The sequence below is a fragment of the Haliotis asinina genome, chromosome 9 (genome assembly GCF_037392515.1).
Source record: "Haliotis asinina isolate JCU_RB_2024 chromosome 9, JCU_Hal_asi_v2, whole genome shotgun sequence".
Lineage (NCBI taxonomy): Eukaryota > Metazoa > Mollusca > Gastropoda > Lepetellida > Haliotidae > Haliotis > Haliotis asinina.
Window position 1 is genome coordinate 39,006,045 of NC_090288.1, and position 24,963 is coordinate 39,031,007.

General features: G+C 46.1%; 1 protein-coding gene across 1 annotated transcript in view; it reads right to left on the reverse strand.

Annotated features, from left to right (window-relative positions):
• The window catches only part of LOC137296122 (coiled-coil domain-containing protein 77-like), a 57,415-nt gene that overhangs the window by 14,160 nt on the left and 18,292 nt on the right, over positions 1–24,963 (reverse strand). The window contains exons 3-6 of the mRNA XM_067827813.1: positions 13,030–13,151; positions 11,910–12,047; positions 9,530–9,704; positions 8,980–9,226 (exon numbers count right to left, since the gene is read on the reverse strand). Coding sequence (XP_067683914.1) covers positions 8,980–9,226; positions 9,530–9,704; positions 11,910–12,047; positions 13,030–13,151 — 682 coding nt within the window. The remainder of the gene's footprint in view (positions 1–8,979; positions 9,227–9,529; positions 9,705–11,909; positions 12,048–13,029; positions 13,152–24,963) is intronic.

Genomic DNA, 24,963 nt, shown 5'->3' on the forward strand with positions numbered 1-24,963 from the left:
ACTGCCGCTGCCGATGTGGCTGAAGCTAGTGCCGAAATCGGTTTCAAACTATGTCTCAATTCTGTATCTATAACTTGCAGTCTAGCGTCTTGAACCCTGTATGACGTTGACGAGGATGGCCTCTTGATAGCCTCGTCCAGTCCTGCACCTGAATCCGCAAAGTCTAAGCCGTGAATCTTGTATTCTTGCTTCTTGACTTTCGGCGCTTTTATAGTTGCATTTAACAATAGTTTGACGAAATCCTCATTCAATGAGGAGATGGCATTTGCAACCATCGGGTGAGGCGGGATCATCAACTCTGGCTCAATCCTAATGGCCTTGTCACTATCAACACCTGATGAAGGAGAAGGACAATCCGGTAGTCTATCCATTATCCATTCGAATATGGCTGACAAAGGTACATAGGATCCCTCCTCATCCCCTAGCTGCGTAGGATCCTCCTCGTAATCAGGGGCAAACACCGATCTAGACCTCGAACGGTTATCCCTGTCTGCGATGGCTTGATCTACCCCGCCGTTCCGGTGATCTCGACAGAAAGCATCGGCGACAACAGGTGCTCGATGAACCACTGCGATGACTCCTGGATCGAGACCTTCTACCTCCGGAACGATCCATTCTCCTCCTGTCACACAGTGCATTATCAGCGCTACCCGACGCTCCAAGGGTAAGGATGTCCAATCCCGACGCCGGTCTGCTTACAGTAGCTATTTGGGATTTACTAATAGGCGCCGGCGTACGACAGTAATCCTTGCACTGCTACAATTCATTCATGTCTGTGTCCAGTAGAGACGATCCCATCAGCAGCACTGTCGACGATGCACCTGGCGTCACACCAGGGGTAGGCAACAGTAACGCCCTCAAAATCCTCTGTACGTCTGGATGAGTAAGGGTGTCCGGTTTCTACAAATCCACCCAATCTCCTGACTGGGTGGACGGCGTCAGAGGTTGCTGCACTAGACATCGGCGTCTTAATCCGATCAGGTCTCTGAGATGCTGTCCGTTGAGTAGTAGTCTCCGTCAATGACAATGACTCTCAGGGTTGCAGGGGAGGGACAGCCTAGATCCCGAAAACGATGCTGGTGATCTGTACATCTTCTTAAGTTGTTGGGTTCTCCTCTTCTTGACAACCGCCAAGTAAGTCTTGAAGTCCTGTGACGACAACTCAACACACCCTGCACACCGATGTGACCAGGAGCAGGCACAGTCCCGGCAAAAAGGATGAGGGTTCCTGGTGGACTTCAGTCCTTTACAAGTTGCACAAAGGTGCCGTGTCATACACAACAGCTGCAACCAATAGAAATAATAACAAACAATAAGAAAAGGGTGGAAAATACCACCCACACCCTATCATAAAATGGACTGGACTATGCCTGCATGCAATAGACAAGTGAAATCGCTGTCAATCACAGAAAAAGCGACATCGACTAAAAATACATTAAATATAGAATCGTGATTCTGGTGGATTTAAAAAATAAAATATCAATAGACATGACCACCAGCCAATACATTACTCCTCAATAAAACTACAGAGGAGAAAGTAAAAACAACATGGAGATACTAAAACAAAACTTTATTAAATCTCCGAGAAAAAAAACAAACTCAGCAATCCAAATACGTCACTCACTGACTACGCTTGAAGTAAAAGTGAAGTTTTTCGTGGAGTCTGTGTGCATGCGCAGTGAGGAGATCTAGATACTTCCGTATCCTGACAGTCGTGATTGCGAGGTAGCCATTTAAGATTGAATGCAACTCCGTCAGATCTCCTATTAAACGAAGCTTGAGGTAATATGCTATAGACCTATGGTAAGGTAAGTAAAAAATATAAACATTTATAATCCAAAATAAGATTATGTGACACCACTTCAGTTTGCTTTGTTACCACGCTCTGAAGCATACCCTTGATGTGCCAGGCTATTTTGAGATTGACATGACGTTGTGATGGTTTGACCAATCAACAAGCTAGAGAAATTTATACAAACCTGTAGAGGTTATGAATTCTTTGAAGAAAGTCCTCCTTGGGGTACATATAAGCATTTTTATGTCCATTAAAAATCCCTACGACAGTTGTAACTATTTTTGATAATAAAATATTTACAAAACAAAAAACTTGTTTTTTTGTCTTGTGAGACCACCCTTACAGGGCCTCCCAGGCCCCCCACAGCCAAGAGCAGGTAACTCTGGCCGTCTACCTTGCACCTCACTTTTCATGCTGAACGTACCAGACAGAATGAGGGGAGGAGGGTGGCTGTACCCCAAGGAGGACTTTCTTCAAAGAATTCATAACCTCTACAGGTTTGTATAATACTTTTTCAGAAGAAGTCCTCCTTGGGGTATATATAAGCATTAAACAGACTCCCAAAGATAACCAATAGGGAGTGGTATTCTGTCTGACAGCACAGTCCATTTGATCGAAGTGCGAATCTACAACCACACGGAAGTAGAAAAGTCACCGACCTGGTCACCTGACCGCTGATGTCAATCAAGGCGGGGGCGTGACAAAGATGAGGACCCGCTTGTCAAAGCTTACATGCCCATTGGCTAGAATGACACAAACCCCGCCCACCCAAATCAAAGTTTGGAGACCTGGACGTACGGGACACTCGCCAAACTGAACCCTGTCCATACCGCACTAGCAAGCTAAGCAGGGAAATGGAAAGTAAAGTAAGGCACCCAGCCAAAGGGGGGCGGGACTAACATCGCCGATTAAATGGGAATGGATAGTCACCCACCACCGTGTGCAAACAGATATAGTCACCTGACAAAGCTTAAACAGCTTGAGCGGAGCTATTCTGTTTACTGCAGAGAACTGACTGACCGAACCGAGCACGCTCTCATGAGTGTGTGTTCAGTTGGTAATGACGGATGATCATGCTCGGACGACTCTAAATAGCCGCTGAGCAGATCCCACAATGGGCAGAGCCGCGGCCTACGATTTTGACATGGCCACTGCTCTCACTGAGTGAGCTTTCAACCCCTCTTGGGGAGAGAAGCCTTTATGTTAATAGACCTTGTAGTCTGTCGATACAATCCATCGGGATACCGTCTGTGTGCTAGCCGGATAGCCAGCTTTGCCACCACCATAACAGCAAAATAGCTGTTACTCCTTACGGAGTAAGACTATTCTCTTAACACAACTTTAAGAGGTTTCAGAACGTCTAATACATAAGCCTTACGGTATGTATTATCAGACGACGCAGGCAGCATAGACACAGGTAGATCGATAGGCGCAGTAATACGAAGCTAATAATCGATCTTTGGGCGATATGAATCCGGTAAGCGTATGCTAACCGATCCTCATGGAACATAGTTCCGGGTCTGAAAATATGACGTGTGAGTCGCTAACACGTCCACCAGACGCAACCGCCACTAAATAAGCCGTTTTCCAACTTAACAGTTGTAACGAACGACAGGTTGGCCAAGTTATGAACAAGAGGAGTGGGCGTCCATCCCAACACTCTAGACAAATTTCACGACCGGACGCAGTCTGTCCACGCCTGCAAGAAACGCTGTACCCGGGGGTTTTGTCCCAACAAGGCACCCTCAACGGGTAGGTGGAAGGCTGAAATAGCCGTGGAGTAGCATCGAATCGTAGAAGCGGCTAAGCCAGATTCTAAACGAGACGGTAAGAACTCCAATACTTCAACTACAGTCAAAGAAAAGGGATCGAGAATCCCTCTATTTCCACACCAGCGCGCATAACAGGCCTATCTATCCTCATACTGTACATACGTGGAATCCCTCCACGAAGCCAGAATTGTGTCTGCAACTGATGCAGGAATTCCGCTCTTTTGGAGACGATTCCGGACAGTGGCCATGCCACCCACTGAATCCTGGGATTGGGGTGACGCTGGCCGTCCTGGGATAGTGGGTTCGGTCGCCGTGGTAATAGTACAGGCGGTTGCGCTAGCGACCTGAGTACTACCGGAAACCAGCGTTGAGACGGCCACAGAGGCGCGAGAAGCACTAGTAGCCGCTCTGGTTGGGTGGCAAGCTGAGACAGAACTTTGGCAATCAGGGGAATTGGTGGAAATGGCCACAAGACCCTGTCCGCCCAGTCCAGCTGGAAGGCGTCGGCGGCAATCGCTCTCGGATCCGGAATCCAAGAACAAAAAAACGGAATCTGGTTCGTCACTCCAGAGGCAAACAGATCCACCTGGAACGACCCGAACAACTGGGAGATAATCCCGTATATCTCCCGATCGAGCAACCACTCGTGGGGAGTTAGAACACATAGTGAGAGCGCATCTGCACGCACGTTGTCGACTCCTGGGAGATAGACAGGCATAACCCCTATGCTGAACGAATCGCACCATAGCAGAAACTGCCATGCCTCCTGAAGGAGCGACGGAGACACAGTGCCGCCTTGCTTCAGAATGTAGGACATCACCGTCTGGTTGTCCATCTCTTGACGAACCACTCGGCTACGAACCACTCGGCTTCGAACCTGATCCATGAAGCGTTCGAACACCAACCTCACAGCTCTCAACTCTAGCACATTGATGTGCAAGGTCGCCTCGTGTTCGGACCATAGTCCCGACACTGTGAGGTCGCCTAGGACACCTCCCCACCCTGTGAGGGAGGCATCCGTCTGAACTGTGAGCGACGGTACCGGAGTCATCAGAGGTAAACCTCTGGATAGATTCCCGGTATCTGTCCACCACCGCAAGTGAGGTATCAACCACTGGGGAATAGCCAGATTCTTCTCGTAGATCTCCGAGTGGGACCACTGTTGTGCTAACGCCTGCTGAATGGGACGCATTCTCAGACGTGCACGCCAAACTACGTCCACCGTCGCCGCCATGTTGCCTAGCAACTGAAGCCACGTTCGTGCCGAGGCCGTGGGGGACTGTAGGAACCGTAACACTATGCTCTGTACCTTGATAATGCGCTCTTGGGACAGAGAAACCACCTCTCGGGTTGTCTCGAACCTCGCCCCCAAGAAAACCAGATCCTGCGTCGGCACCAGTTCTGATTTTTTTAGATTGATAACCCAACCTAGCCTGGTGAGAATATCCATCACTGACTGTGTGGATTCTCAACTTAGGGTGTTGGGAGAGCGCTCTGAGGATCCAGTCGTCCAGGTACGGGAAACAAAAGTTGCCCTGTGTCCTGGCGACCTGAGCTGGTACTAGCATGAGTTTGGTGAACAAACTCCAAAGATGCCAAAGGGGAGCACGCAAAACTGGTAGCAAACCCCGTCGAAGGAAAACCGAAGGTATTTCCTGAACTCAGGATGCATCGGTACATGGAGGTAGGCTTTAAGGTCGATTGACGTAAGCCAATCCCCTGCCTCCACAGACGAGATCACTGACCTCAGTGTCTCCATCTTGAAAGACGGCACCTCTATCAGATTGTTCAAACCCTTGAGATTTAGAATGGGTCTGAACCCTGCATCCTTTTTGGTCACCAGGAAATAAGTGGAGTTGAACCCCGTATTCTCCTGTCCCAATGGAACCATCTCTATGGCTGCCTTGTCCAGCGAATCCCGGTAGAAGGAGGAGGCTCTCGCTTCCACTGTGGCATGTGGCCATCCCTGAGTGTGGACAGGACCCAGGGATTGGACATGACTCTCTCCCATTCCCGGAGGAATAACGGGAGGCGACCACCCACAGGAATTTCGGGTAGAAGGCAAAGTGTCCCGGCCGACGGCAGAGAGATTGCCGCTTGCAACAGGACAACTGAGGGCTCCGGAGGTACCTGAGTCGCAGGATAGCTTGAGCTGAGGACCGAAGGCTGCGTGCGATAGGTGGAGGGTTGTTCAAGCAAGGGCTTAGAGTCCTTGAATTGACTAGCTGCCTCCGCAGCCTCCCTAACTAACGCGACAGCAGTGCCTGCTGTGTAGCCGGTAAATACCTGGCGACAGACAGCCATAACCCACGAAGGCTCATCACAGCACACCTCATCCGACTCGCGCAAGAACTCATTGAGTCGCGCGCCAAATGTGAATGCACCTCTGTAAGTTGCCGCTCTAACGTGGACGAGGAAATATCCTCGTCCCCGTCCTCCTGTGACACCAGCTGCCTCTGCAGGACAGAGAGGTAGACTGAGTGCACCGCAACCTTAAGTAGTTGCACGGCGTTCCGATATGGCTCCTCAAGGAGCGCAACACCTGGTTCGATGAGGTAAAAGGCGGAAAGCGGCGACCCTGACGAGCCGACGCCTTGCTGTGGCCAGACGACCCCCAAGCGCGATCGAGGCGTACACGCACTCGTCAACAACGGGAGGGTCAAACAGCGCATCCTCCCCCATCGAGTAGCGGCGGTTAAGCTCCGGGAGATCGAAACGCGAGCGGCTACACGACAGGAGCGGATTAATTTCCTCACTGATGAGTGAAGGTAAAATACGCAATTGAGTCTCAGCCACCCTACATGGAGCAAACGCTTCCCCAGGAAGACAAACTCCGCGGGATTGGTGGCGTCCGAAGGGACGACCACCTGCGGCATTTCTTTATATAACTTCGCTAAAGAGCGAAGGTAATCTGAGCAGCTGGATCTTGGCTACCCTGCACGGAGTAAACGCTTCCCAGGAAGACGAAACTCCGTGGAACCGGGTGCGTCCGATGGAATGACCACCGGCGTCAGTGCTACCGCGATCCATTCGGGTACATGCCCCGGGGACGATCCGAGCGAAAGGCTCCGAATCGGCCTCCGTTGGTTCACCGAAGAAAGAGGGCGTCGAGACCCCGTGGGATCGACCGCCGAAGCAGGGACCACCAGTGCTAGAGAACCACCAGTTCGGTTGCCGGTAACCCCGACGCACGAGGGACCCGTCAACAAGGACAACCGCCCCAGAAGAGTCGCGTTGTCCGAATCGGCCAACCCCAAGCTCAACGAAAAACCAGGGTGCCGAGACGACGTGGGATCGGGTGCCGAGACCCCGTGGGATCGGCTGCCGAAGCAGGGACCTCTGATGCACTGAGCGGAACCGAGGCAGGCGGCCAAGCCGGTGCTCGAGAACCATCAGTTCGGTTGCCGGTAACCCCGACGCACGAGGGACACGGCAACAAGGACAACAGACCCCGAAGAGCCGAGTTGTCCGAATCGGCCCACCCAATCGACTCAACGAAAAAAAAACAGGGTGCCGAGACCCCGTGGGATCGGCTGCTGAAGCAGGGACACCTGATGCACTGAGCGGAACCGAGGCAGGCAGCAAAGCCAGTGCTCGAGAACCACCAGTTGGGTTGCCGGTGACCCACGGTACGAGACCCGATGGACCGGCGCCAGCAAGCGGAACTGCACCCGAGCCAGTGCTCGGTGCAGAATCCTTAGGGCCTGCGGGGAAAACGACACCAGAGCCGTAGTTTGGATCTGACATTCCCACAGGGACAGCACCCGTGCCTGAGCCTAAACCCAAGGCTTGGGTGCACCCTATTCTCTCTCAAACGATCCCCCACCGCCAAGATCAGAGGAACGGATGCCAAGCTCCTGTTTCTTATAGAGATCGGACATCCCTTGCCACACCGACGTTTGCTGCTGCAAATGCCGGTGCGGGGTAGGGGGGTATGAGAAAAAGAGGGAAGAGGGAAAGAGGAGGGTATATCCCCTGACTTAGCCCGCTTGACCCATGGAGTACGTAACTCAGAGGTGAAACTGTAACAATCAGAACCAAACTAATGGTAACTGATGTACAGAAAACATACGCAATAGAACACACAATATGCAAAATATAAACGCACGGGCGATAATAAATTGCCAAAATACATTTAACCCAGCTAAACAACAAAGTATAAGCGGATAAATGCAAGAAACAAGTGTGCACACATAATTGCGTAATGCTATGAAAAAGACTAACAGTCTTAAAACCAACATACCCATTTTGACTGAAACAAGAACAAATGGGTTAAAACATCTTAGCATGTAAAACATACTAATAAGAAACACGTAGGAATAAGTGAGACGCAAGCGAAACACTTCCCGCACTAAAAAGAAGCCATAAAGACCGCCATCTTGTCTGCCACAAGACAGGAAGATAGGACCCGACCGGCAAAGTTACAACAATTTATGAATGAAAATTTCAGCCCAGAAATTCCAACTAACGCCTGTGCGAAAGAAAAGGAACCATACATACAGTAGCTGACTCTTTCTCATTCATAATTCCGTAGGTAGATAGCACAAACTATCTGAATGGACCACACACGTCTTTCTATTCGAACGACAGCATGAAAAGTGAGGTGCGAGGTAGACGGCCAGAGTTACCTGCTCTTGGCTGTGGGGGGCCTGGGAGGCCCTGTAAGGGTGGTCTCACAAGACAAAAAAACGAGTTTTTTGTTTTGTAAATATTTTATTATCAAAAATAGTTACAACTGTCGTAGGGATTTTTAATGGACATAAAAATGCTTATATGTACCCCAAGGAGGACTTCTTCTGAAAAAGAATTCTCACGTTGCTGAGCTGCTGAATATGCAGCACCTGACTCGCTGAAAACCTACGGACTATACAGTACATTGATACATGCACAACCAAAAATAGATATAGGTCAATCAATATCAATTTTCATTCATTTCGGGAGATGTATATTAATAGTGGGGCATACCACATTCATGCAACCTGCATGCAACCCTGAAGAATGCTTGAGTTGATAATTTAGAACATCATTTTAGAGAAATTAAATCAGGGTCTGATAAGGTGCTTTTATCTGCATTTTGCATTTTGCTGTAGTTTGCAGTTTCAGACAACATCAGTGGAAGTTCTAAATGCTTAAATCATGCCCTCTCATTTGATAATGCACATACAGTCATGCCGCGTTAGTTTGGACCCTGACAATCAGATTCCTGCGATATCCAAACAATATTGCCATGTGAAAGGGAAGTAACTCTACTGTAGTGTTGTTCATAAAAGTTTGTTTCAGTAGTCTGTACATTTCAATATCCAAACGTTTTTGGTGAAAAACAGACATGTCTGGATTAACAAGGCCTGACTGCATTCCCTTTGAAGAACAACACTGCAACATATCATCTGTGTTGCCACATCATGTGCTTACTTTTCGGTGAGATTTCTGATCTTGTCCTCATCCCGCTGTCTACGAGTCTCGAATTCTTCTTCCTTGACACGCCGGTCCTCCAGCATGGCCTCGGCCTGTTCCTTGGCCAACTTGGCCTGCTCCTCCATCTGGGCCTGGAGAGCCTCCACCTGGAGACACAAGGCCTGGTTGTCATGCTGGTACTTGGCCTCCGGGTCCGGCGACAATGACGTCCTTCGGTCACTCAGTGCTACCTGTTTCTTCTTTACTGGAAACAATGTTTGAAGTGTGAAGCTGTGGGGCCGTAAATCATTTTTGGTAACAAATGGACCAGAGTCATATTATGTCTCTATTATAATTTCAGGTTATATAATTAAGGGTCAGGTACTAGCCCAGACAAATTGTGTGTAAATAATAAAGAGGTTGCGCATCCATATCAAGTGTCTTGTATTACCTGAATGCTCATCAATCATCTGATGAAATAAAAGATCAATAATTTTCAAACCATGACTTTCCAAACTTTAACTTAGGCACTAAATTGACAGAATAACACCCTGCTTTCACCACTTACATTTGTGCTGCTGATGGTGTGTTCGGTTGTCCTGGTTACCAGCCTTCTTTGGCAGTTTCTGTTCTACAATGGCTTTGGCCGGAGGCTCCTTCATGAAGTATGTGATCTCACTGTCAGGCGTCGTCCCTAGAGCCAGCAACTGCTGGATCTTCTTCTTGTCCTCCAGCTCCCGGATCTGTCACACAGTCACAAATATCAGTCACATGAACATACAGATCTATCACACAAAAGACACATCTGTTACACAATCACACACTTCTGTCACCCATATCTGTCACATAATTACATCTCTGTCACATAATCACACTTATCTTACCTAACACATAGATATGCCTGAATGGCTGAGCGCTCTTCAATTATTTTCATTGTGTCCCTGCTTTCAAGCAAGGTGCAGTGCCCCCAACTTGTTCGGTACTTCGTGGTTGTACTTCTTTATCTTGAATAACATTGACTCACGTATGATGTATGGAAATTACCGATGTTTTTACGAATTCGAGTCGATAGGAGACAACTCTAAAACGTTTTTTTTTCTTGTGTTGTCTGCAAATTCTAGCAATGGCAACGAAAATATTTGCCTCACTTTCTAGAGAATAAATTTGGACAAAACATTCAAATTTAGTTCTCTTTTTAGCATATTAAGAAGAGAAATTACACAGTTGTGACTTTACTAAGACAATGCCCACAGGAAAAACAGCAAGTTACAAGATTCTAATCACTTTAGTCACACAGCTTCGTTGAAGTGTTTGTTCCAATACCCATGCTTAAAACAGTTCAAAATTAACATTGAAGGAAGGTCAGGAAGGTAAACACATTGTTCACTGGTCCGTCTGGGCTCATGGGTTGATGGAATACAACATAAACAAACATCGAGGTTATATCAACACATGGTCCCCGAGAGACCAGTGAACAACCTATGATATCTGCAACAGTCACAGATATCTGTCACACAACCACATGGATCTATCACACAATCACACAGATCTGTCACACATCTGTCAGTCTCACATATCTGTCACACAATTCTCACAGATCTCTCTCAAAATCACATGTATCTTTCTCACAAAACACACAGACCTATAATACCATCACACAAATCTATCACACAAATACACATCTGTCACACAACCACATACATCTGTCACACAATCACATATGTCACACAATCACATATATGTCACATGCACACCTATCTGTCACAGGAAGAGACATATATGACATATATCCTGCAGTAATGGGTTTTCGATCGGATAATGATAAAATATTTCATGAACGAAAAATAAATACAATCTTTTAATATCGTTCAGCCTACCTTCAGACAAGACGCAGTTTATTACATAAACTGTTATATTCCCATGCATATCACGCATTTTCTATCGTTAATCCGCCACTGGTGTCGAAGCAATCTCAAAGTTTCGCTGGACTCATATGTTTTCAGTCTTTTCGTTGGCTGAATATTTTTAGCAATGTTGTGATAGTATGGCATGTTCACTCTATCAAAAACTCACACTATACAGTCAAACCTTTCAAATTGCAGAGATAATAAAGCATTTCCCTTTCCAATTTGCTCTAAAACAGTGTTAACTGGAGCTGGGAACAAAATACCCATGGAGGTAGATTTCCCATTTATCGTGGTGATTACCATATGAGATGGAAAGTCATAGGATTCCCCGTCCAGCCATCCCTTGTCATCATTATCTAGAGACTAATAATTACGCTGTTGGTATCTGGCCTTTTTGCATTGATAGCCTTCAAGAGGCAGAATAATATAAATAAACGGCAATTTTGCAATTCAATTCCGTTTTTACACAATCAATTTTGCCATTTTGGCGTGACATAATAATAAATCTAGCAGCATGGTCATATGACTAGTAACCTGTTCTTGTGAGGTAGTATGTAAACCATGCAGGTGAAACATTAATGGCATCTTTGGAGTAAAGATTTATCATTTTTATGCATTTGATTATGAGATAGATATTGCATTAATAATTCCCGAGATAAATTAAGCTTTCGTTGATTTTTAACTGTTGTTCACACATGAAACTTTGATTCGTAGTATATTAATGTCCCACCAATAGCGCGGATCACCTTGTTGACATGCAGGTTCTTCTCATGGACTTTCCCACATTATTGCTCTATAAATGGGAATCGTAATGGCCGATCGAAAATATATGACGAACGGAAACGTATGACATCGGGATACATATGTCACATACACATGCACATACACAAACACATGCATTGGTCACACATACACAGAGACCTCTCACACAAGCACACAAATCTACATAAATCTCCATATTTCTACACAATGGAAAATACCAACTTGCTGAATATTTTGAGTTTGATTTGTTTGGTAGGCAACAGTGTTCTACTAATGTACCTTGAGCCGATCATTTTCAGAGTAGAGACGGAGCACATGCTCCCTCTCCTGGAACAAATAAATCTGCATGTCACTGAGAGCCTTCTGCAACTCTACAATCTCCTCCTCCCGTTGACGCAACTCCCACTGCATCTTGTGCTGCAGCAACAACAACAACGTCATCAGTGTTGGAAATCGAGCATGAATCTTTACATTCTCAAGGGGTCATTTCAAATTTTAAGGATTTAAAACCCCACAGAAGACCTTAACAACTATAATTTGAATAATGGTCTTCAGCTGGAAAACAGAAATACACTGTTGTAAGTGGATCTTGATTTACAGCACAGTCAGCAATATTTCCAGGTGTATCACAACAATGTCTAAACATGGTGTATTAATGACAATTTTCAGCAACAAGGAAATGATAACACCATACCCTGTATTTATGTTTATGTAGGTGTTTTCAGCATTGGTCATAGTTCCATCTGTGGGGTCAGGTTTAAGCCCTTAATAAAACTTACAGTCTACATCTAACTTGGCAATTCCATGTGAGTGAGGTTTTTCGCCACTTTTGTTTCCGCAATATCACGGCAGAGGGAAACAAAAGGGGCACTTAACACATTGTAACCATCTGGGGAATTAAATCCGGTCAATGTGACCAGTGGACACTCTGATCATTAGGCTACCCGATCAATCACCAGTGCACGGCATTTAACATTAGCCATCATTACATTCCATTCACAGGAGATTCAATAAGATATCCACTATAAACACATTCGTACCAACTCGTCTCTTTCTGTGACCTACAAGAAGACTTGTACCCTCTCATACGCCATTATTACCATGAGTTGTAGCAAATCAAATCACATCGTGCGTAGTAAAACACTGAACACTGAAAGATGTATGCAAAGAGAATAACCATATTGCTGGTTTGCCCACTGGATGTGGGATATTCTGAGAGTCATGTTTGGAAATTCAGGGTTATCTTTCCTTGATAATAGTACTTTCATCTCCATGCATGTTTGCGCTTAGACAGAACCCAGTCATAAACATGGCCACAAGAGGGGTACGAGACGCCTTCCGGCTTGCCGAAATGACATGAGTAGTTACAAATGCTATGAACAGTGTCTGACATAAGTACCTGGTCCTCATATGTAACTTTATATTCCTCGAGTTTACACACAACTTGATCGTGTTCATCATCATACTCAGCTATCTTCTTCCTGTAGTACTCTAGCAGCTCCCGCGAGGGACGAAGTTGGCCTGAAACATCACACAATCCAGTGACATACAGCAGAGGATTCATTTAGGAGATAAACATCATGTGTTGGCCAATTTCCGGGTGTTATTGAGTATTTGAAGCACGGGAATGCATTTGGAACCGACGGCGTCAGACGGAGGTATCAAATGTAATATTCCCGTGCTTCAAATACTCAATAACACCCGGAAATTGGCCAACACATGATGTTTATCGACATTGTAAACACAAAAGTAAACCAAAGGGGTTTTAGTGTCTGCACTCGTTTACATCGAATACAGACACAGCAGTGAAGTGTCATCAGCTGGCCGTTTCTCATGGTAGCATCTGGAGTTGCTCATTTGTGAAGTCATTCTACCTTTACGTCACAATATGATTTGAATGACGTCACCACTGTTGATGACACAACAAAACAATATTGTTTACGTGTCAATACGCGGTGAATAGTCTTTCAGTTTCCAGGAATCTAATACCATTTAATCATGTTTTTCAACCAATCAGATTACAGAACACAGTAACTTTTGGTTTACAATGTTCTTTAATGCCACACTCAGCAATATTCTAGCTATATGGCTACAGTCTGTAAAAAATGGAGTCTGTATGAGACAATCTAGTGATCAACATCACGAGAATCTATCTACTCAATTGGGATAAAATGACGTGTCAACCAAGACAGCAAGGCTGACCACCCAATCCCATTAGTTGGGTTATTGAAGACAAATTCTAACCCGGATCTTTATTTCTGAATATTATGATATCCAATTAATGTGGACAAGTGCTTATGCCAATAAACAAAGAACAAACAAACCATTACCTAGACAGCTTTAATATGCATCATTCACTGATCAGTAATGGTGAACCTGAGTTAGTGAGTGAGTTGGGTCTTACGCTGCTTTCAACAATATTCCAGGAATGTCATGTCAAGGAATATCAGAAATGGACTTCACACATTGTTCTCATGTGGGGAATCGAACCTGGGTCTTCAGTGTGATGGGCAAACACTCTAAAGATCACATATACTCTCCGGGGTGCAAATTCATAAAACACTCACCGACATCATTATAAATTAAATCCCGCCATTAAAACTACTCATTTTGATCTGTAATTACCTTAAATTGACCTTTTTGACAACAGTACACAATTCTCAGCCACAAACAAAATTTCATTAAATCAGAGCGGTGTGTCTCCGTGACATAAAAGGGGGTATAGATATGAGGGCCTATGCAGAATTCATCTACATTTCAGGGGGTAAACTATTTCATTTACAGGTTTGTACAAACCTGAGATCAAGACAGCTGTTGTGATAAATGAAAACTGTATGTATCATTTAGTTTTGTCTCCTGCTTTGCCTAGTTTGCGAGTTACAACCCTCGTTTTCATAGACGTTTCTGTCAAAATCACTTCTTTTCCCTAGGTTGTAATCCGTGTTAGGTGGTATAAACCTACACGTTATTTGTCATCATTCACATGATGCTCAGTTAATAAATTTATAACAGACATAATTAGCGGTAATGCCACTTAGATTACCCGACAAACGTCCCCATTTGGCATTTCTTGTGTCTGGATCGATCAAAGGACTAACCGATAACACGCTGAGTGATTAATTACTTTATGCAAATTTAAATACAGATTTATCAAAAGGTAGTGTTTATATATGTACATTTACTAATCTATACTGAATACACTCTGTCATGTATGTGTCTGTGTACAAACAACACCCTTCTTTCAAAGGATTAAGCGCCAATACATCGATTGACGACAGATGGATGGTGGTGTCGGGCTCCAAAAAAGGACCATCCTCAGAGAAATTTCGTCCACATGCCATACAGGAAAAATAACAAGCCACAAGCAGTCTCAAGATCATCCTGAAACATGAGACAGCAAGTAACTCCAGGAATCCCAAGGACAACGAAGACACCTGAAAGGTGAAAGTTATCCACAAGACCAACGGGAAGTAGCAGTAATTACCTAATGGGCGACTGGCTGAGTGAGTTGCTGGGCAACTACCAACAGACCAAAAGACTGCAGGCCCTCCACATCTTCTACAGCCAAGTCCCTCAGGTAATGACTGGTGAAGACCGTGGTCGACTTCCAAAAGCAGCCTTCCATTATGGCGGGGACAGTACATTTCGTGTGTAGGGCCATGGTGGAAGTTAACGCTCTAATTTCAAACGGATTATTGGCTGAAGGGTGAGGGAGGTTTGCAGCGCTGTAAGCGGCCAAAATGGTCTGATGCAGCCAAAGTGCCACCATATTCTTGTTGACCTCCCCTTTAGCCGAAGAAGAAACAGGGATAAAAAGCCTTTTCCAAGAGCATCTTCTGGATGCCAATTATGTGATGTACAACTTCAGCGTTCTGACTGGACAAAGAAAGTCGTGAGGTCCCAAGATCCAAGAAAGAGGAGGAAGAAAGAACGTCTGGCTGACCAGGAAGTTGATTTTTAGGATTATTCCCATAATAATCCTAGAAGCACACAGGCATGTCAAGACTGCTCGAACTGAATGCGGATGACATCTAGAGCATGAAGTTCACTTACTCTTGCTGCCATGGCCAGAGCTAAGAGAAACACTGTCTTCCTCGAAAGGTCCTTAAAGTAGACCTTGTCCAAAGGCTCATAGGGAGAACCTCTAAGATGCCGCAGAACAATACTTAAGTCCAAAGCTGGAGAAAGTAGCTTGACCTTCTGGTCTTCCAACTTGAAGGCCTTCAGGACAGCAATAAGTTCTGGCACCTTGGAAACTTGCATGTCATTTCACTGTCAGAACTGAATTCAAGGCCGATAGGTAGGTCCCAATAGTGCTGCCTTTAGGACATCTGGACTTCCAAAGACAAAGAAGAAACTCAGCTATAACCTGAGGAGAGACCTTTAGTGGATCTACATGACCTTAGCTACACGCGAAGAATAACCCTTCGCCCTTAAAGCTGTCTGAAGATGAACCAGGTGTGAAGATGAAACTGACGAGGTTCGGGGTGCAACTGATGGCTGTGAGGATGGCGTAGAAGATGAGGCCAATCTGGTAGGGGTAGCAGGTTTCCATTGGCGAGACTTCGCAGATCTGGGAAAAACAGCCTGGTTGGCCACCGGGCCGAGACCAAAAGCAGAAGCAGACGTATCATCTGTTTGAGTTTGGCAACGACTGCTGGAAGAAGAACTGGAGGCGGGGAGGCCTCATGACAGGGACATCGTGTCGACTGCCCAAGCTTTTGGCTCTGGAATGGAAGACATGAATAGAGGCAACTGCCAATTGAGACTGGTCGCAAACAGGTCTATGAGGTGACGACCGTGGCTGCAGCATAACTGAAAGGCTTCCGGATAGAGCATCCATTCCGTCAGAGATGACTTGCCCGCACCCCAGAATATGCCGAGCCCTTACTACTATGTTGTTGTCGTCCAGATGACTGGCTAACTGGAACATCTGGTTCATTAACTGCTGTGACTTGGTTGTGCCCTGATTGCGAATCATCCATACCACTGTGGAACTGTCAGATGAAATCAACAGAGGGGAATTCCTCAGTAGAGAAGTCCAATGTTGAACCGCTAGGATCATTGCTTGGAATTCCAGGTTATTTATATGCCAGTCTCGTTAAGCGCCTGACCACAGCCCTGAGGTGGTCCGACCATCGAGATGGGCACCCTAGCCCTGAAGAGATGAGTCGACAAATAACTCCTGGTCGTGAGGACAGTCAGTCCAAGAGACTCTGACGCAAACATTCGACTTGATCGTCCACCAGCAAAGATTAGGATGGAGACGTAGAGGCAGAAGAATTCTGACCTGCAAGCTGTCCGCTTGAATGTGAGGCAGCAGAAACCGCTGCAGCAGCTGGAGCATCAAACGCCCAACTGCATGTTGCATGTTGGGCTGAAGTGAGAAGACCTAGCAGGGACTGCCACTCCCAAAGAGTTAAAGAATGAGCAAGGCCTCAACTTGCAAACTTAAGAATCTTTGACACCGATCCTGAGGGATTCTGACAAGATTGGAGTGTCAGAAACCATCAACTATAAACATATATAAACTCCTGCGATGGTATTAGATGCGACTTCTCTAAAGTGATCAACCACCCCAGTTGCTGTAGAAGATGAGTTGTCAAAGTCCAGTTGTCTGTGTAGCAACTGAGGGTCGAGGTTGTTCAGGAGGGAATTGTCTATGTAGGGGTCAAAGTCTATACCCCTCAGATGTAGAAACCTGGAGATCGGGGACATAATCCGAGTAAAAAGCCACAGGGTCGTGGAAATTCCAAATGGGAGGAGCCTCCATTGGTAAAGAGAACCGCCGAACACAAACCTCAGGAGCTTCCTGTGCCGATGGAAAATTGGCAAATGGAGGTAAGCATCCTGGAGGTCCAGACTGGCTAGCCATGCTCCTAGTAGTAGAGTAGTATAGGGAATGATAGTCCGAAAACACTTTTCAAAAACCCCTCTAAAAAGCCTCATTTAGTAAATGAGGCTTTGGTGGGACCCTTAGCTCTTGATACTATTACCCCTACTACAAAGCCACGCCATCACGTTTACCGTGACTTGGCAGGCGGTAACACTGTGCCGTACGGTACGATCAATAATTCTTCTCTTACAAACCCCCTACCCGGCCCACCCCTCAAGTAGTACATATCCACTTTATCTATGTTGTAAGTTTTGACTGACCATATAGGATCGGTGGCTCGCTTACGGCTATGCTATGTTTATATCGATGAAACAGTTTAACGTGAACCGCCTATGATCTCTTTGGTGTTCGTAATAAAGGCTTGCTGGGCTTTTTGTATCCCCTGTTCTATGTACTTTTTTTTCTCGTCCTCGCTGATAGCAGACTTACGAGACTTGGATCGAATATCTTGTTTCATTCCGTTATATTTTTTGAGTTCAGAGAGGATTGAACGAAACTCCTCTTCTGAGATCTTACTATCAGAGAGTGCCGTGGAAATACGCTCACTCACTGTGTTTAGCTTTGCTTCAGCCAGAACCTTTATCTCGTCGTGTTTCAATGCCTTACGATTAAGTCTGCGTGATACTAACTTAAGCGCCAACCCTACCAACCCTGTCACCCCAGCCGTTATTTCAATACCTAGCACTATAGGTGCAGCCACGATGGTGGTTAACAACCCAACGCCTGCCGCCCCTAGTCCCATGCTGGTTGCCATAAGAGTAGTGTCAGCCCCGTCCACGATATTGAAAGCTCTATTATATTTTTTACATAGTGCTTTCCGCGTGTCACGGTCTTGTTCTAGTTGGCGTTTCATATCACATAACTGCCTCAAGCGGAACCCATCTACGGTTTCCAGCGTCTTCGCTACTTCCTCTACGACTGGGTACAGACCCATCCTATAATATATATTTTGAAAGATATTTTAATTGGGGTTCAGTTAAAAATCTTTCAATGTATTTGAAGCCTACAAGATCTAGACCATCAATCAGGGTAATAGGTGAGAGGTTAATAGACTTTCCTGTTGTAATAAAAACCCCACTGAGGCTTATTAAGCGGTTTATAGGGGCCCCGTGGGTATCCTGTTGTATAACAATACGACAATATTTGTCTGTGTGTTCATCAAACCAGTGTATTGACACCCCGGGTAAAATTTGTTGTTCTTTTGAGGTGTTTTCATTACCTAAATAGAAAAAGAAGACTTCTATGATGAGTGTGAAAGGGGGGGATATATCAAGATGTATGTTATATATATTATTGCGAAATGGTAATTTATTTGTTACTATAGTCCTTAACCTATTTTTCCCGGGACCAGCAGCCATCATGATTAATGACCTCTCCGGAATGAAATCCCCGACCCAACTACCGTTGTTCTTAATCTTAGAGATCACCCCATTTTCACCTATTGTGATATAAGGTGAGGCTGGTGTTAAGTTGACCAGCCATTTGGGTTCTTTAAAATCTGATAACAGCACCCGTTTGTACACGTTGTCTTCGAATTGTAGGATGTATAATTCACCTTCCTCACCAGGCTGATCGAATCCCTCTGTATCTCCCAGGTCGTTAAGTGTAGTGTTGGGATGATGACTGGTCATTATTATACTATTACGATATAATTTCCAACTGGTTTTCTGATAATAATTCAGGGGTTAACTTTATACCCATGAAGTGTATGTTGTCAGGCAGGAAGATATTGATTAGTGATATCTTGTTTTCTACGATCACGTTGACCCCCTGCAGACTGGTCTTGGAGTCGACACCCACCCGCACGTAAACGTTGCAAACTTGAAACTGGTGTCGTTTCACCCACCCGAGTTTGATCCCCTTCACGATCTCGACATCATTCCCCGATGGTTCCCCTAGGTAGACTTTGATGAACAGTGTTGAGTTTGCCGGTAGACTCTCTAGTATCTTAACCACGCCTTCGAATTCAGACACCAACTGCAATTTCACGTTTTGCATGGCCGGTTTACTCGATAGCATGTGGGCTGCTATAGTGTTGACTGGGCTGACGACTATGCTACGTCTCTGAGTTGGGACGTAAGCCACGAGCAGGGTTCCATTGTTCACGACTTTGTTTAGGTGGTTGTCTTTGTTATCCGTGAACACGTAAGGGGAGACGAGTCTAATATTGAGAAACCATTTGTTATCGGGTAACAACACCCACTTGTCATCTTCGGTGAAGACGAGCATATATGGTTTGTTTTTGACGACGGTAGTGCTCTCAACATCGTCTAAGTCGAACAGTTTACCTCCGAATGATGGGTATATTCTCCAGTTGTCATCACCGGTGTTGACGAGGGCGTACTTAGTGTTGGCTGTTGCTCCTGTGGTATCTATCATATCACTTAGGGCTCCACCGGAGGAGACTTCAACGCGTTTGTAAATGTTGTTTTTCAGTTGCAAGACATACGATTTACCATCTACTCCGGGAGCGTCGAAACCACGCGTGTCTCCGAGGTCGGAGATCCCGATATTGACGCATTTTTTCACTCCGGGTCCTTGTGCGCTGGTCATGTTACGTGAAGCGTTAAGCTGAGGTATCCTATATTTACAGGATTATGATTTATATCTAACACCGATATTGTCAGCTCAGGTATGTTGCCCTGGGTTAATCTCTTATACTGCCGTGGTGAAAACGACTCGGTTCTACCGTCGTTGAATTTCTCAGTTTTCACCGGCACTGCTCTCAATATAGTGGAAGGGTGGCCTCCTTGAATGTTATACGTTGTGCTCACATGACCGAGATGAATGTACAGCTCTCGGTACGGTACTAGGTCGGGTAACTTCGTGCCTGTGACGGTTGTTGTTGGTTTTATCTCGTCAGGAGACATACCGAGTATCCTCGCTAATGGTCGGCCGAGCCTCAAGGAGGTTCTTCCGTTGTTTATTAACACCACTGTGCCGTTTGAGTCGTTCATCTTGAGTTCGGCTCCCAGGGGTTTGAAGACCTCGTCGTTTAGCGAGCACACGCTGTAGTAGCCGTCAGTTATTTGACTGCGAGTTCCACTGACGAACAGCTTATTGTTGCTGATATTAATGTTAGTCCATTGCGGTAGGTAGGTGATATCGCAGAGTGCGACTTCGAGTTGACCTGACGTGTTATCGATCGCGTGCGTCAGCTGAACGGCCTCACCGCTAGTTATTCCTGGAAGTGTTATGTACATATTATAATATATAAATTATATAATATAATATGGATTTAGCACACTTGAAAATCGTGGTGAATGCAGATGGTACGGGGTTTAAAACAACCTTTATTGATATCTTTGAAAAGTATGTCGTGTCCGTTAATAACGCGCAGGCGGTGGTAAACTGGAATCAAAACCCAATGCAGTTTTGGCAGAACCAACTCAACTTTGCTGTGTGGTGTGCGACGACAGGGTCGGGTGTGACACCAGACTATGGTATAGACGAACTGAGTAAGGCGGTTGTTTTGTTTCATATTTATTATCAAACGAGACGAATATTGAAGGAAATAAGTGCTCCTCTTCCCCAAGATAAAGCGTGGAGTATGACGAATAACCCCTATGATAGACGCGCTTATGAACGTATTTGTGGGGAGTTTGAGATTCCAACGAATAAAGACTTTCGCCTTCCTGGTGTGAACCATGGTCTCGGTATAGTTCTCGTGTACTTCTACAGGTCCGGAACATATTATGCCGGTTCTAAAGATGGTTCATACAACCCAAACCGTCATACATTTACAGGCCCCACAACGAATGAAAAGATCCATGTCAGCTGTATAAAACAAACCAGTCCTGATGCAGCCACAGCCTGGACTAAAATGATCTCAAAAACATCGAAAGGATTCACTCGTGCTGGTACAATACGCTTGAACGACTCGATTCGAACGTACGTGTGGGCGCTGTTGGGTGCGCAGTCGATGACGCGTTCCAACATCCTCGGTAAGGGAACTGCTTACGACGCTCAGACACAATTCGTTTCCAACGTTGATGATGCTATCAATTCACCAGTTGATCTCCCGAGGGCCATCGAACGCTACCAAAACGTGTTAGAATACGCCAGATCGAAAGTCAATTACGTGTTCGGCGTGGGGTTGTACATGGCTCCGAGTGATATGCAACTGAGAATAAAAAAAGTGGTGGGTTATAACAACGAAATAGTCATAGCCACGAAGGATCAAAAGTTGGGTATCAACCCTGATATTAACACCCCACATATCCCACACACCCAACCACGTGAAACGGGTATAGTTGCGCCACCACCGGAGCCTAAAGTTCATGTGGAGGTACCCCCGGGGGGTGTGGGGGTTTCCACCACCTATCAGCAGCATATTGATAATAAAACAGCCTTAGTGGTTGGTGGGGTAACTTTGGGACTTATTTGGTTAAAGATTTCTTAGCCGCTACGTACACCAGACCCACCACGGCGACGATGGCTGCCCACAGGTTTTGACTGAGCCACATGGCAGTTTTAGACAGAGCGCTCAACAACCACGAGACGATGCTACCCAGTATGCCGGGAAGGGCTTCGGCGGCTTTACCAGCCAGTTTAGCTAGGCCTTCCCCGAGTTTTTTGATCCAGTCTTTAACACCACCACCACCGCCTGGAGTTCCACCGCCGCCGGCAGGCCCCACAGGGGTTCCTCCCACCAGTGACACCACCAGGGTTGATATGATTAAACCCAATGCAGTCAGAATGCTGGCGATGGTGATCCCTTGCTCCCGGAATAATATCCGAATCCTGTTGGCTAAAGTTGTATCTTCGTTCAGTATTCTATCGATTGTTTCCCGAATGCGACTGATCTGGGATCGAAGATGTTCACGATTCGAGGAAGCGGCTTCCAATCGTGTACGTCTCTCGTCTTCTAAATCGCGTAGTCGTTCATTGATACGATTCTTCATATCATCGTCGTCAGTTTCGGTGAGTTTGGTTTTTTCCCTAGCGATGTGCTCGTCGATTTCGTTCAGTTTCCCCATGTTGTTCACGAGTTCTCCACGCACGCGTTTCACGGCTTCGTCTAAGCCGTACAGTTCCCTTACCGGAAAGTCAAACCCCGGTAACGGTTTGTCCCAGTAGGTGCTCAACAGTTTTTCTATGCTGTCCGAGGCTTCTGTAGCACGCTCTGGCGTCATTTCATCTATAGTGGTGAGGTGGGATCTGGTAGCTTGCAGATCTTCTTTAACGGTCTTAGGTATTGCACCACCGTAATCACGCATGTTTAGATGTTCAATGATAAATTTAGCACCACCATTGCGGCTGGCTAGAGTTGACAAGGCCAGTGGTTTTTTAGTGATCTTGTTAAAGAGGTCAACCCCTGGGGCAGACTTAAGACGTAGAACACCCTTTGTATCAACAAAAAAATTCTTATGGTATATACCCTGGGGTTCAACGTAGTTTTTATCGCTTTTTAAACTTTCGTAATAATCATTTACCGTTGTTTCTAAAAGTTGTTGGCTCAATGGCAAACTAGTAAATGAGGTCTCCTGCTCATCAGATGCCTGGGCACTAGCGCCCCGCATATCATCCATAGGTATGTCTTCATCCATTAGTATTTAAATATATTTTATTTATATATAACAATGTACGGTAGAAAATTAGATCCTTTCAGAAAATTGAGAGAGCCATTAGGTGCCAGAGCCGTGCGACAGTCGGTGACTATCACCAACAATCCCAGCAAGATAGACCAGAACCAAACTCTGCTGGTTAGATTTCCAAACCTTGGTGAGAATGACCTCATTGTACCAGGCACTGTTCGACTGGCGTTCAATATCACGTTGACCTCCGACAACGACAAACGCGAGCTAGTGCGGAACGTGGGTCGAGCTATCATCAAGAAAACGACCGTCAAGATCAGTGGTAACGAGGTGCTGAGCATCGACGACAGCGACGTGTTTCACTGCTACAAGGATCTCTGGAAAAGCGAGAGAGAACGAGTCAATGATGTGTACCAGGGTATCAGCAAATCAACCCGGGCGCGCATAGGATACGTCTTCACGACAGACCAGCAAGACAAGCTATCGGACGGTGAAAAGGCTATCGCTCTAGCATACGGGAATCGATTCTGCGTGCCGCTCGACTTCGAGTTGCTCACGGGACACGCGCCGTTTTACCAGGCCGCACTGGGTGATAGGCTCGAATACGAGCTCACGTTTAACGACTATAGCAAAGTAGTGCGTACGCCGAACGGTGATGAGGCCAGTTATGCCATAGACAACATCTCTCTGGAGTTCGACATGGTCACTAGCCCGGAGCTGGCCAGGCAGGTTCGAAGCCAGTACTCTGGGAAGATGGCTATCCTGTACGATCGCGTACTGAGGCATAGATCAGTCGTGCGAGATAAGAGCGACACTGTGTGGAATATCAACCTGAACGTGCCGGCGCGATCGATGAAAGGTATCCTGGTCGTCCCCGTGGAGGATTACGATCCATTCCGGAGGGACAGCGAGAAGTTTTTCAACCCCGAGATTGAAAAGGTGGAAGTTACCATCGAGGGCGTGCCCAACCAGCTGTTCAGTCATGGTATGAGGCCACACCAGCAGTGGGATGAGATAAAAAAGCTACCAGTGGGGGATTATATAACAAAGGACCTGGACCTAGGCTCCGTGCAGATCGGTGAATACCTGACCACCAAGTACGCCTTATGGTTGGACATGCGATCCACGGATGATGATAAACTACACGGTAGCGGGCGCCGTATAGATAACGGCAGCGAAGGGATAACCATCCAGATTACTAAGAAGGCTCAAACCGCTGGTAAGTTGAAATTATATTTGTACGTAATTATGGACGCGCAACTTAATATAGACAATGGGAGATTTGTGCAAGCCATCTACTAGTGGGGGAGACCCCCTGGGGTTACCCACTGACCCACACTGCGCTATCATATGCGGGCAGACTGGCTGTGGGAAGACAGTTTTCGTGTTGGATATGTTGGAGGGTTACTACAAGGATGTGTTCGATAACATCGTTATCATGTGCCCTACTCTGAGCATGAATAAAACGTACGCGCGACCTTGGGTGATGACGGACCCGGACGTACACAAAATCGACCCTGGAACACGCCTGCAGGACTGGTTGAAAGCTCTTCATGAGAAATTTAAAGGGGAACCGACGCTGTTTATACTGGACGACTGCAGCGCTAATCGTGAGATAACAAAAAAGAGAGACATGCTATCGTACCTGGCCTTCTCCGGCCGGCATGCAAATCACAGCGTCTGGGTGCTAACGCAGAAGTTCAACTCGGTGTTGAAAGACCTCAGGGAGCAGACGCGATGGGTGGCCTTATTTCACTGCAAGGATAGGGATTCGTTTGAGGAGTGTTTGAGAGAGAACGATGTGATGAGTAAATTAGAACGGGAACGGGTGAAGAAACAGCTCGCTGAAACTAAACACGCTAAGCTCGTTCTAAAAACCGACCAACCAGTAGCATATATA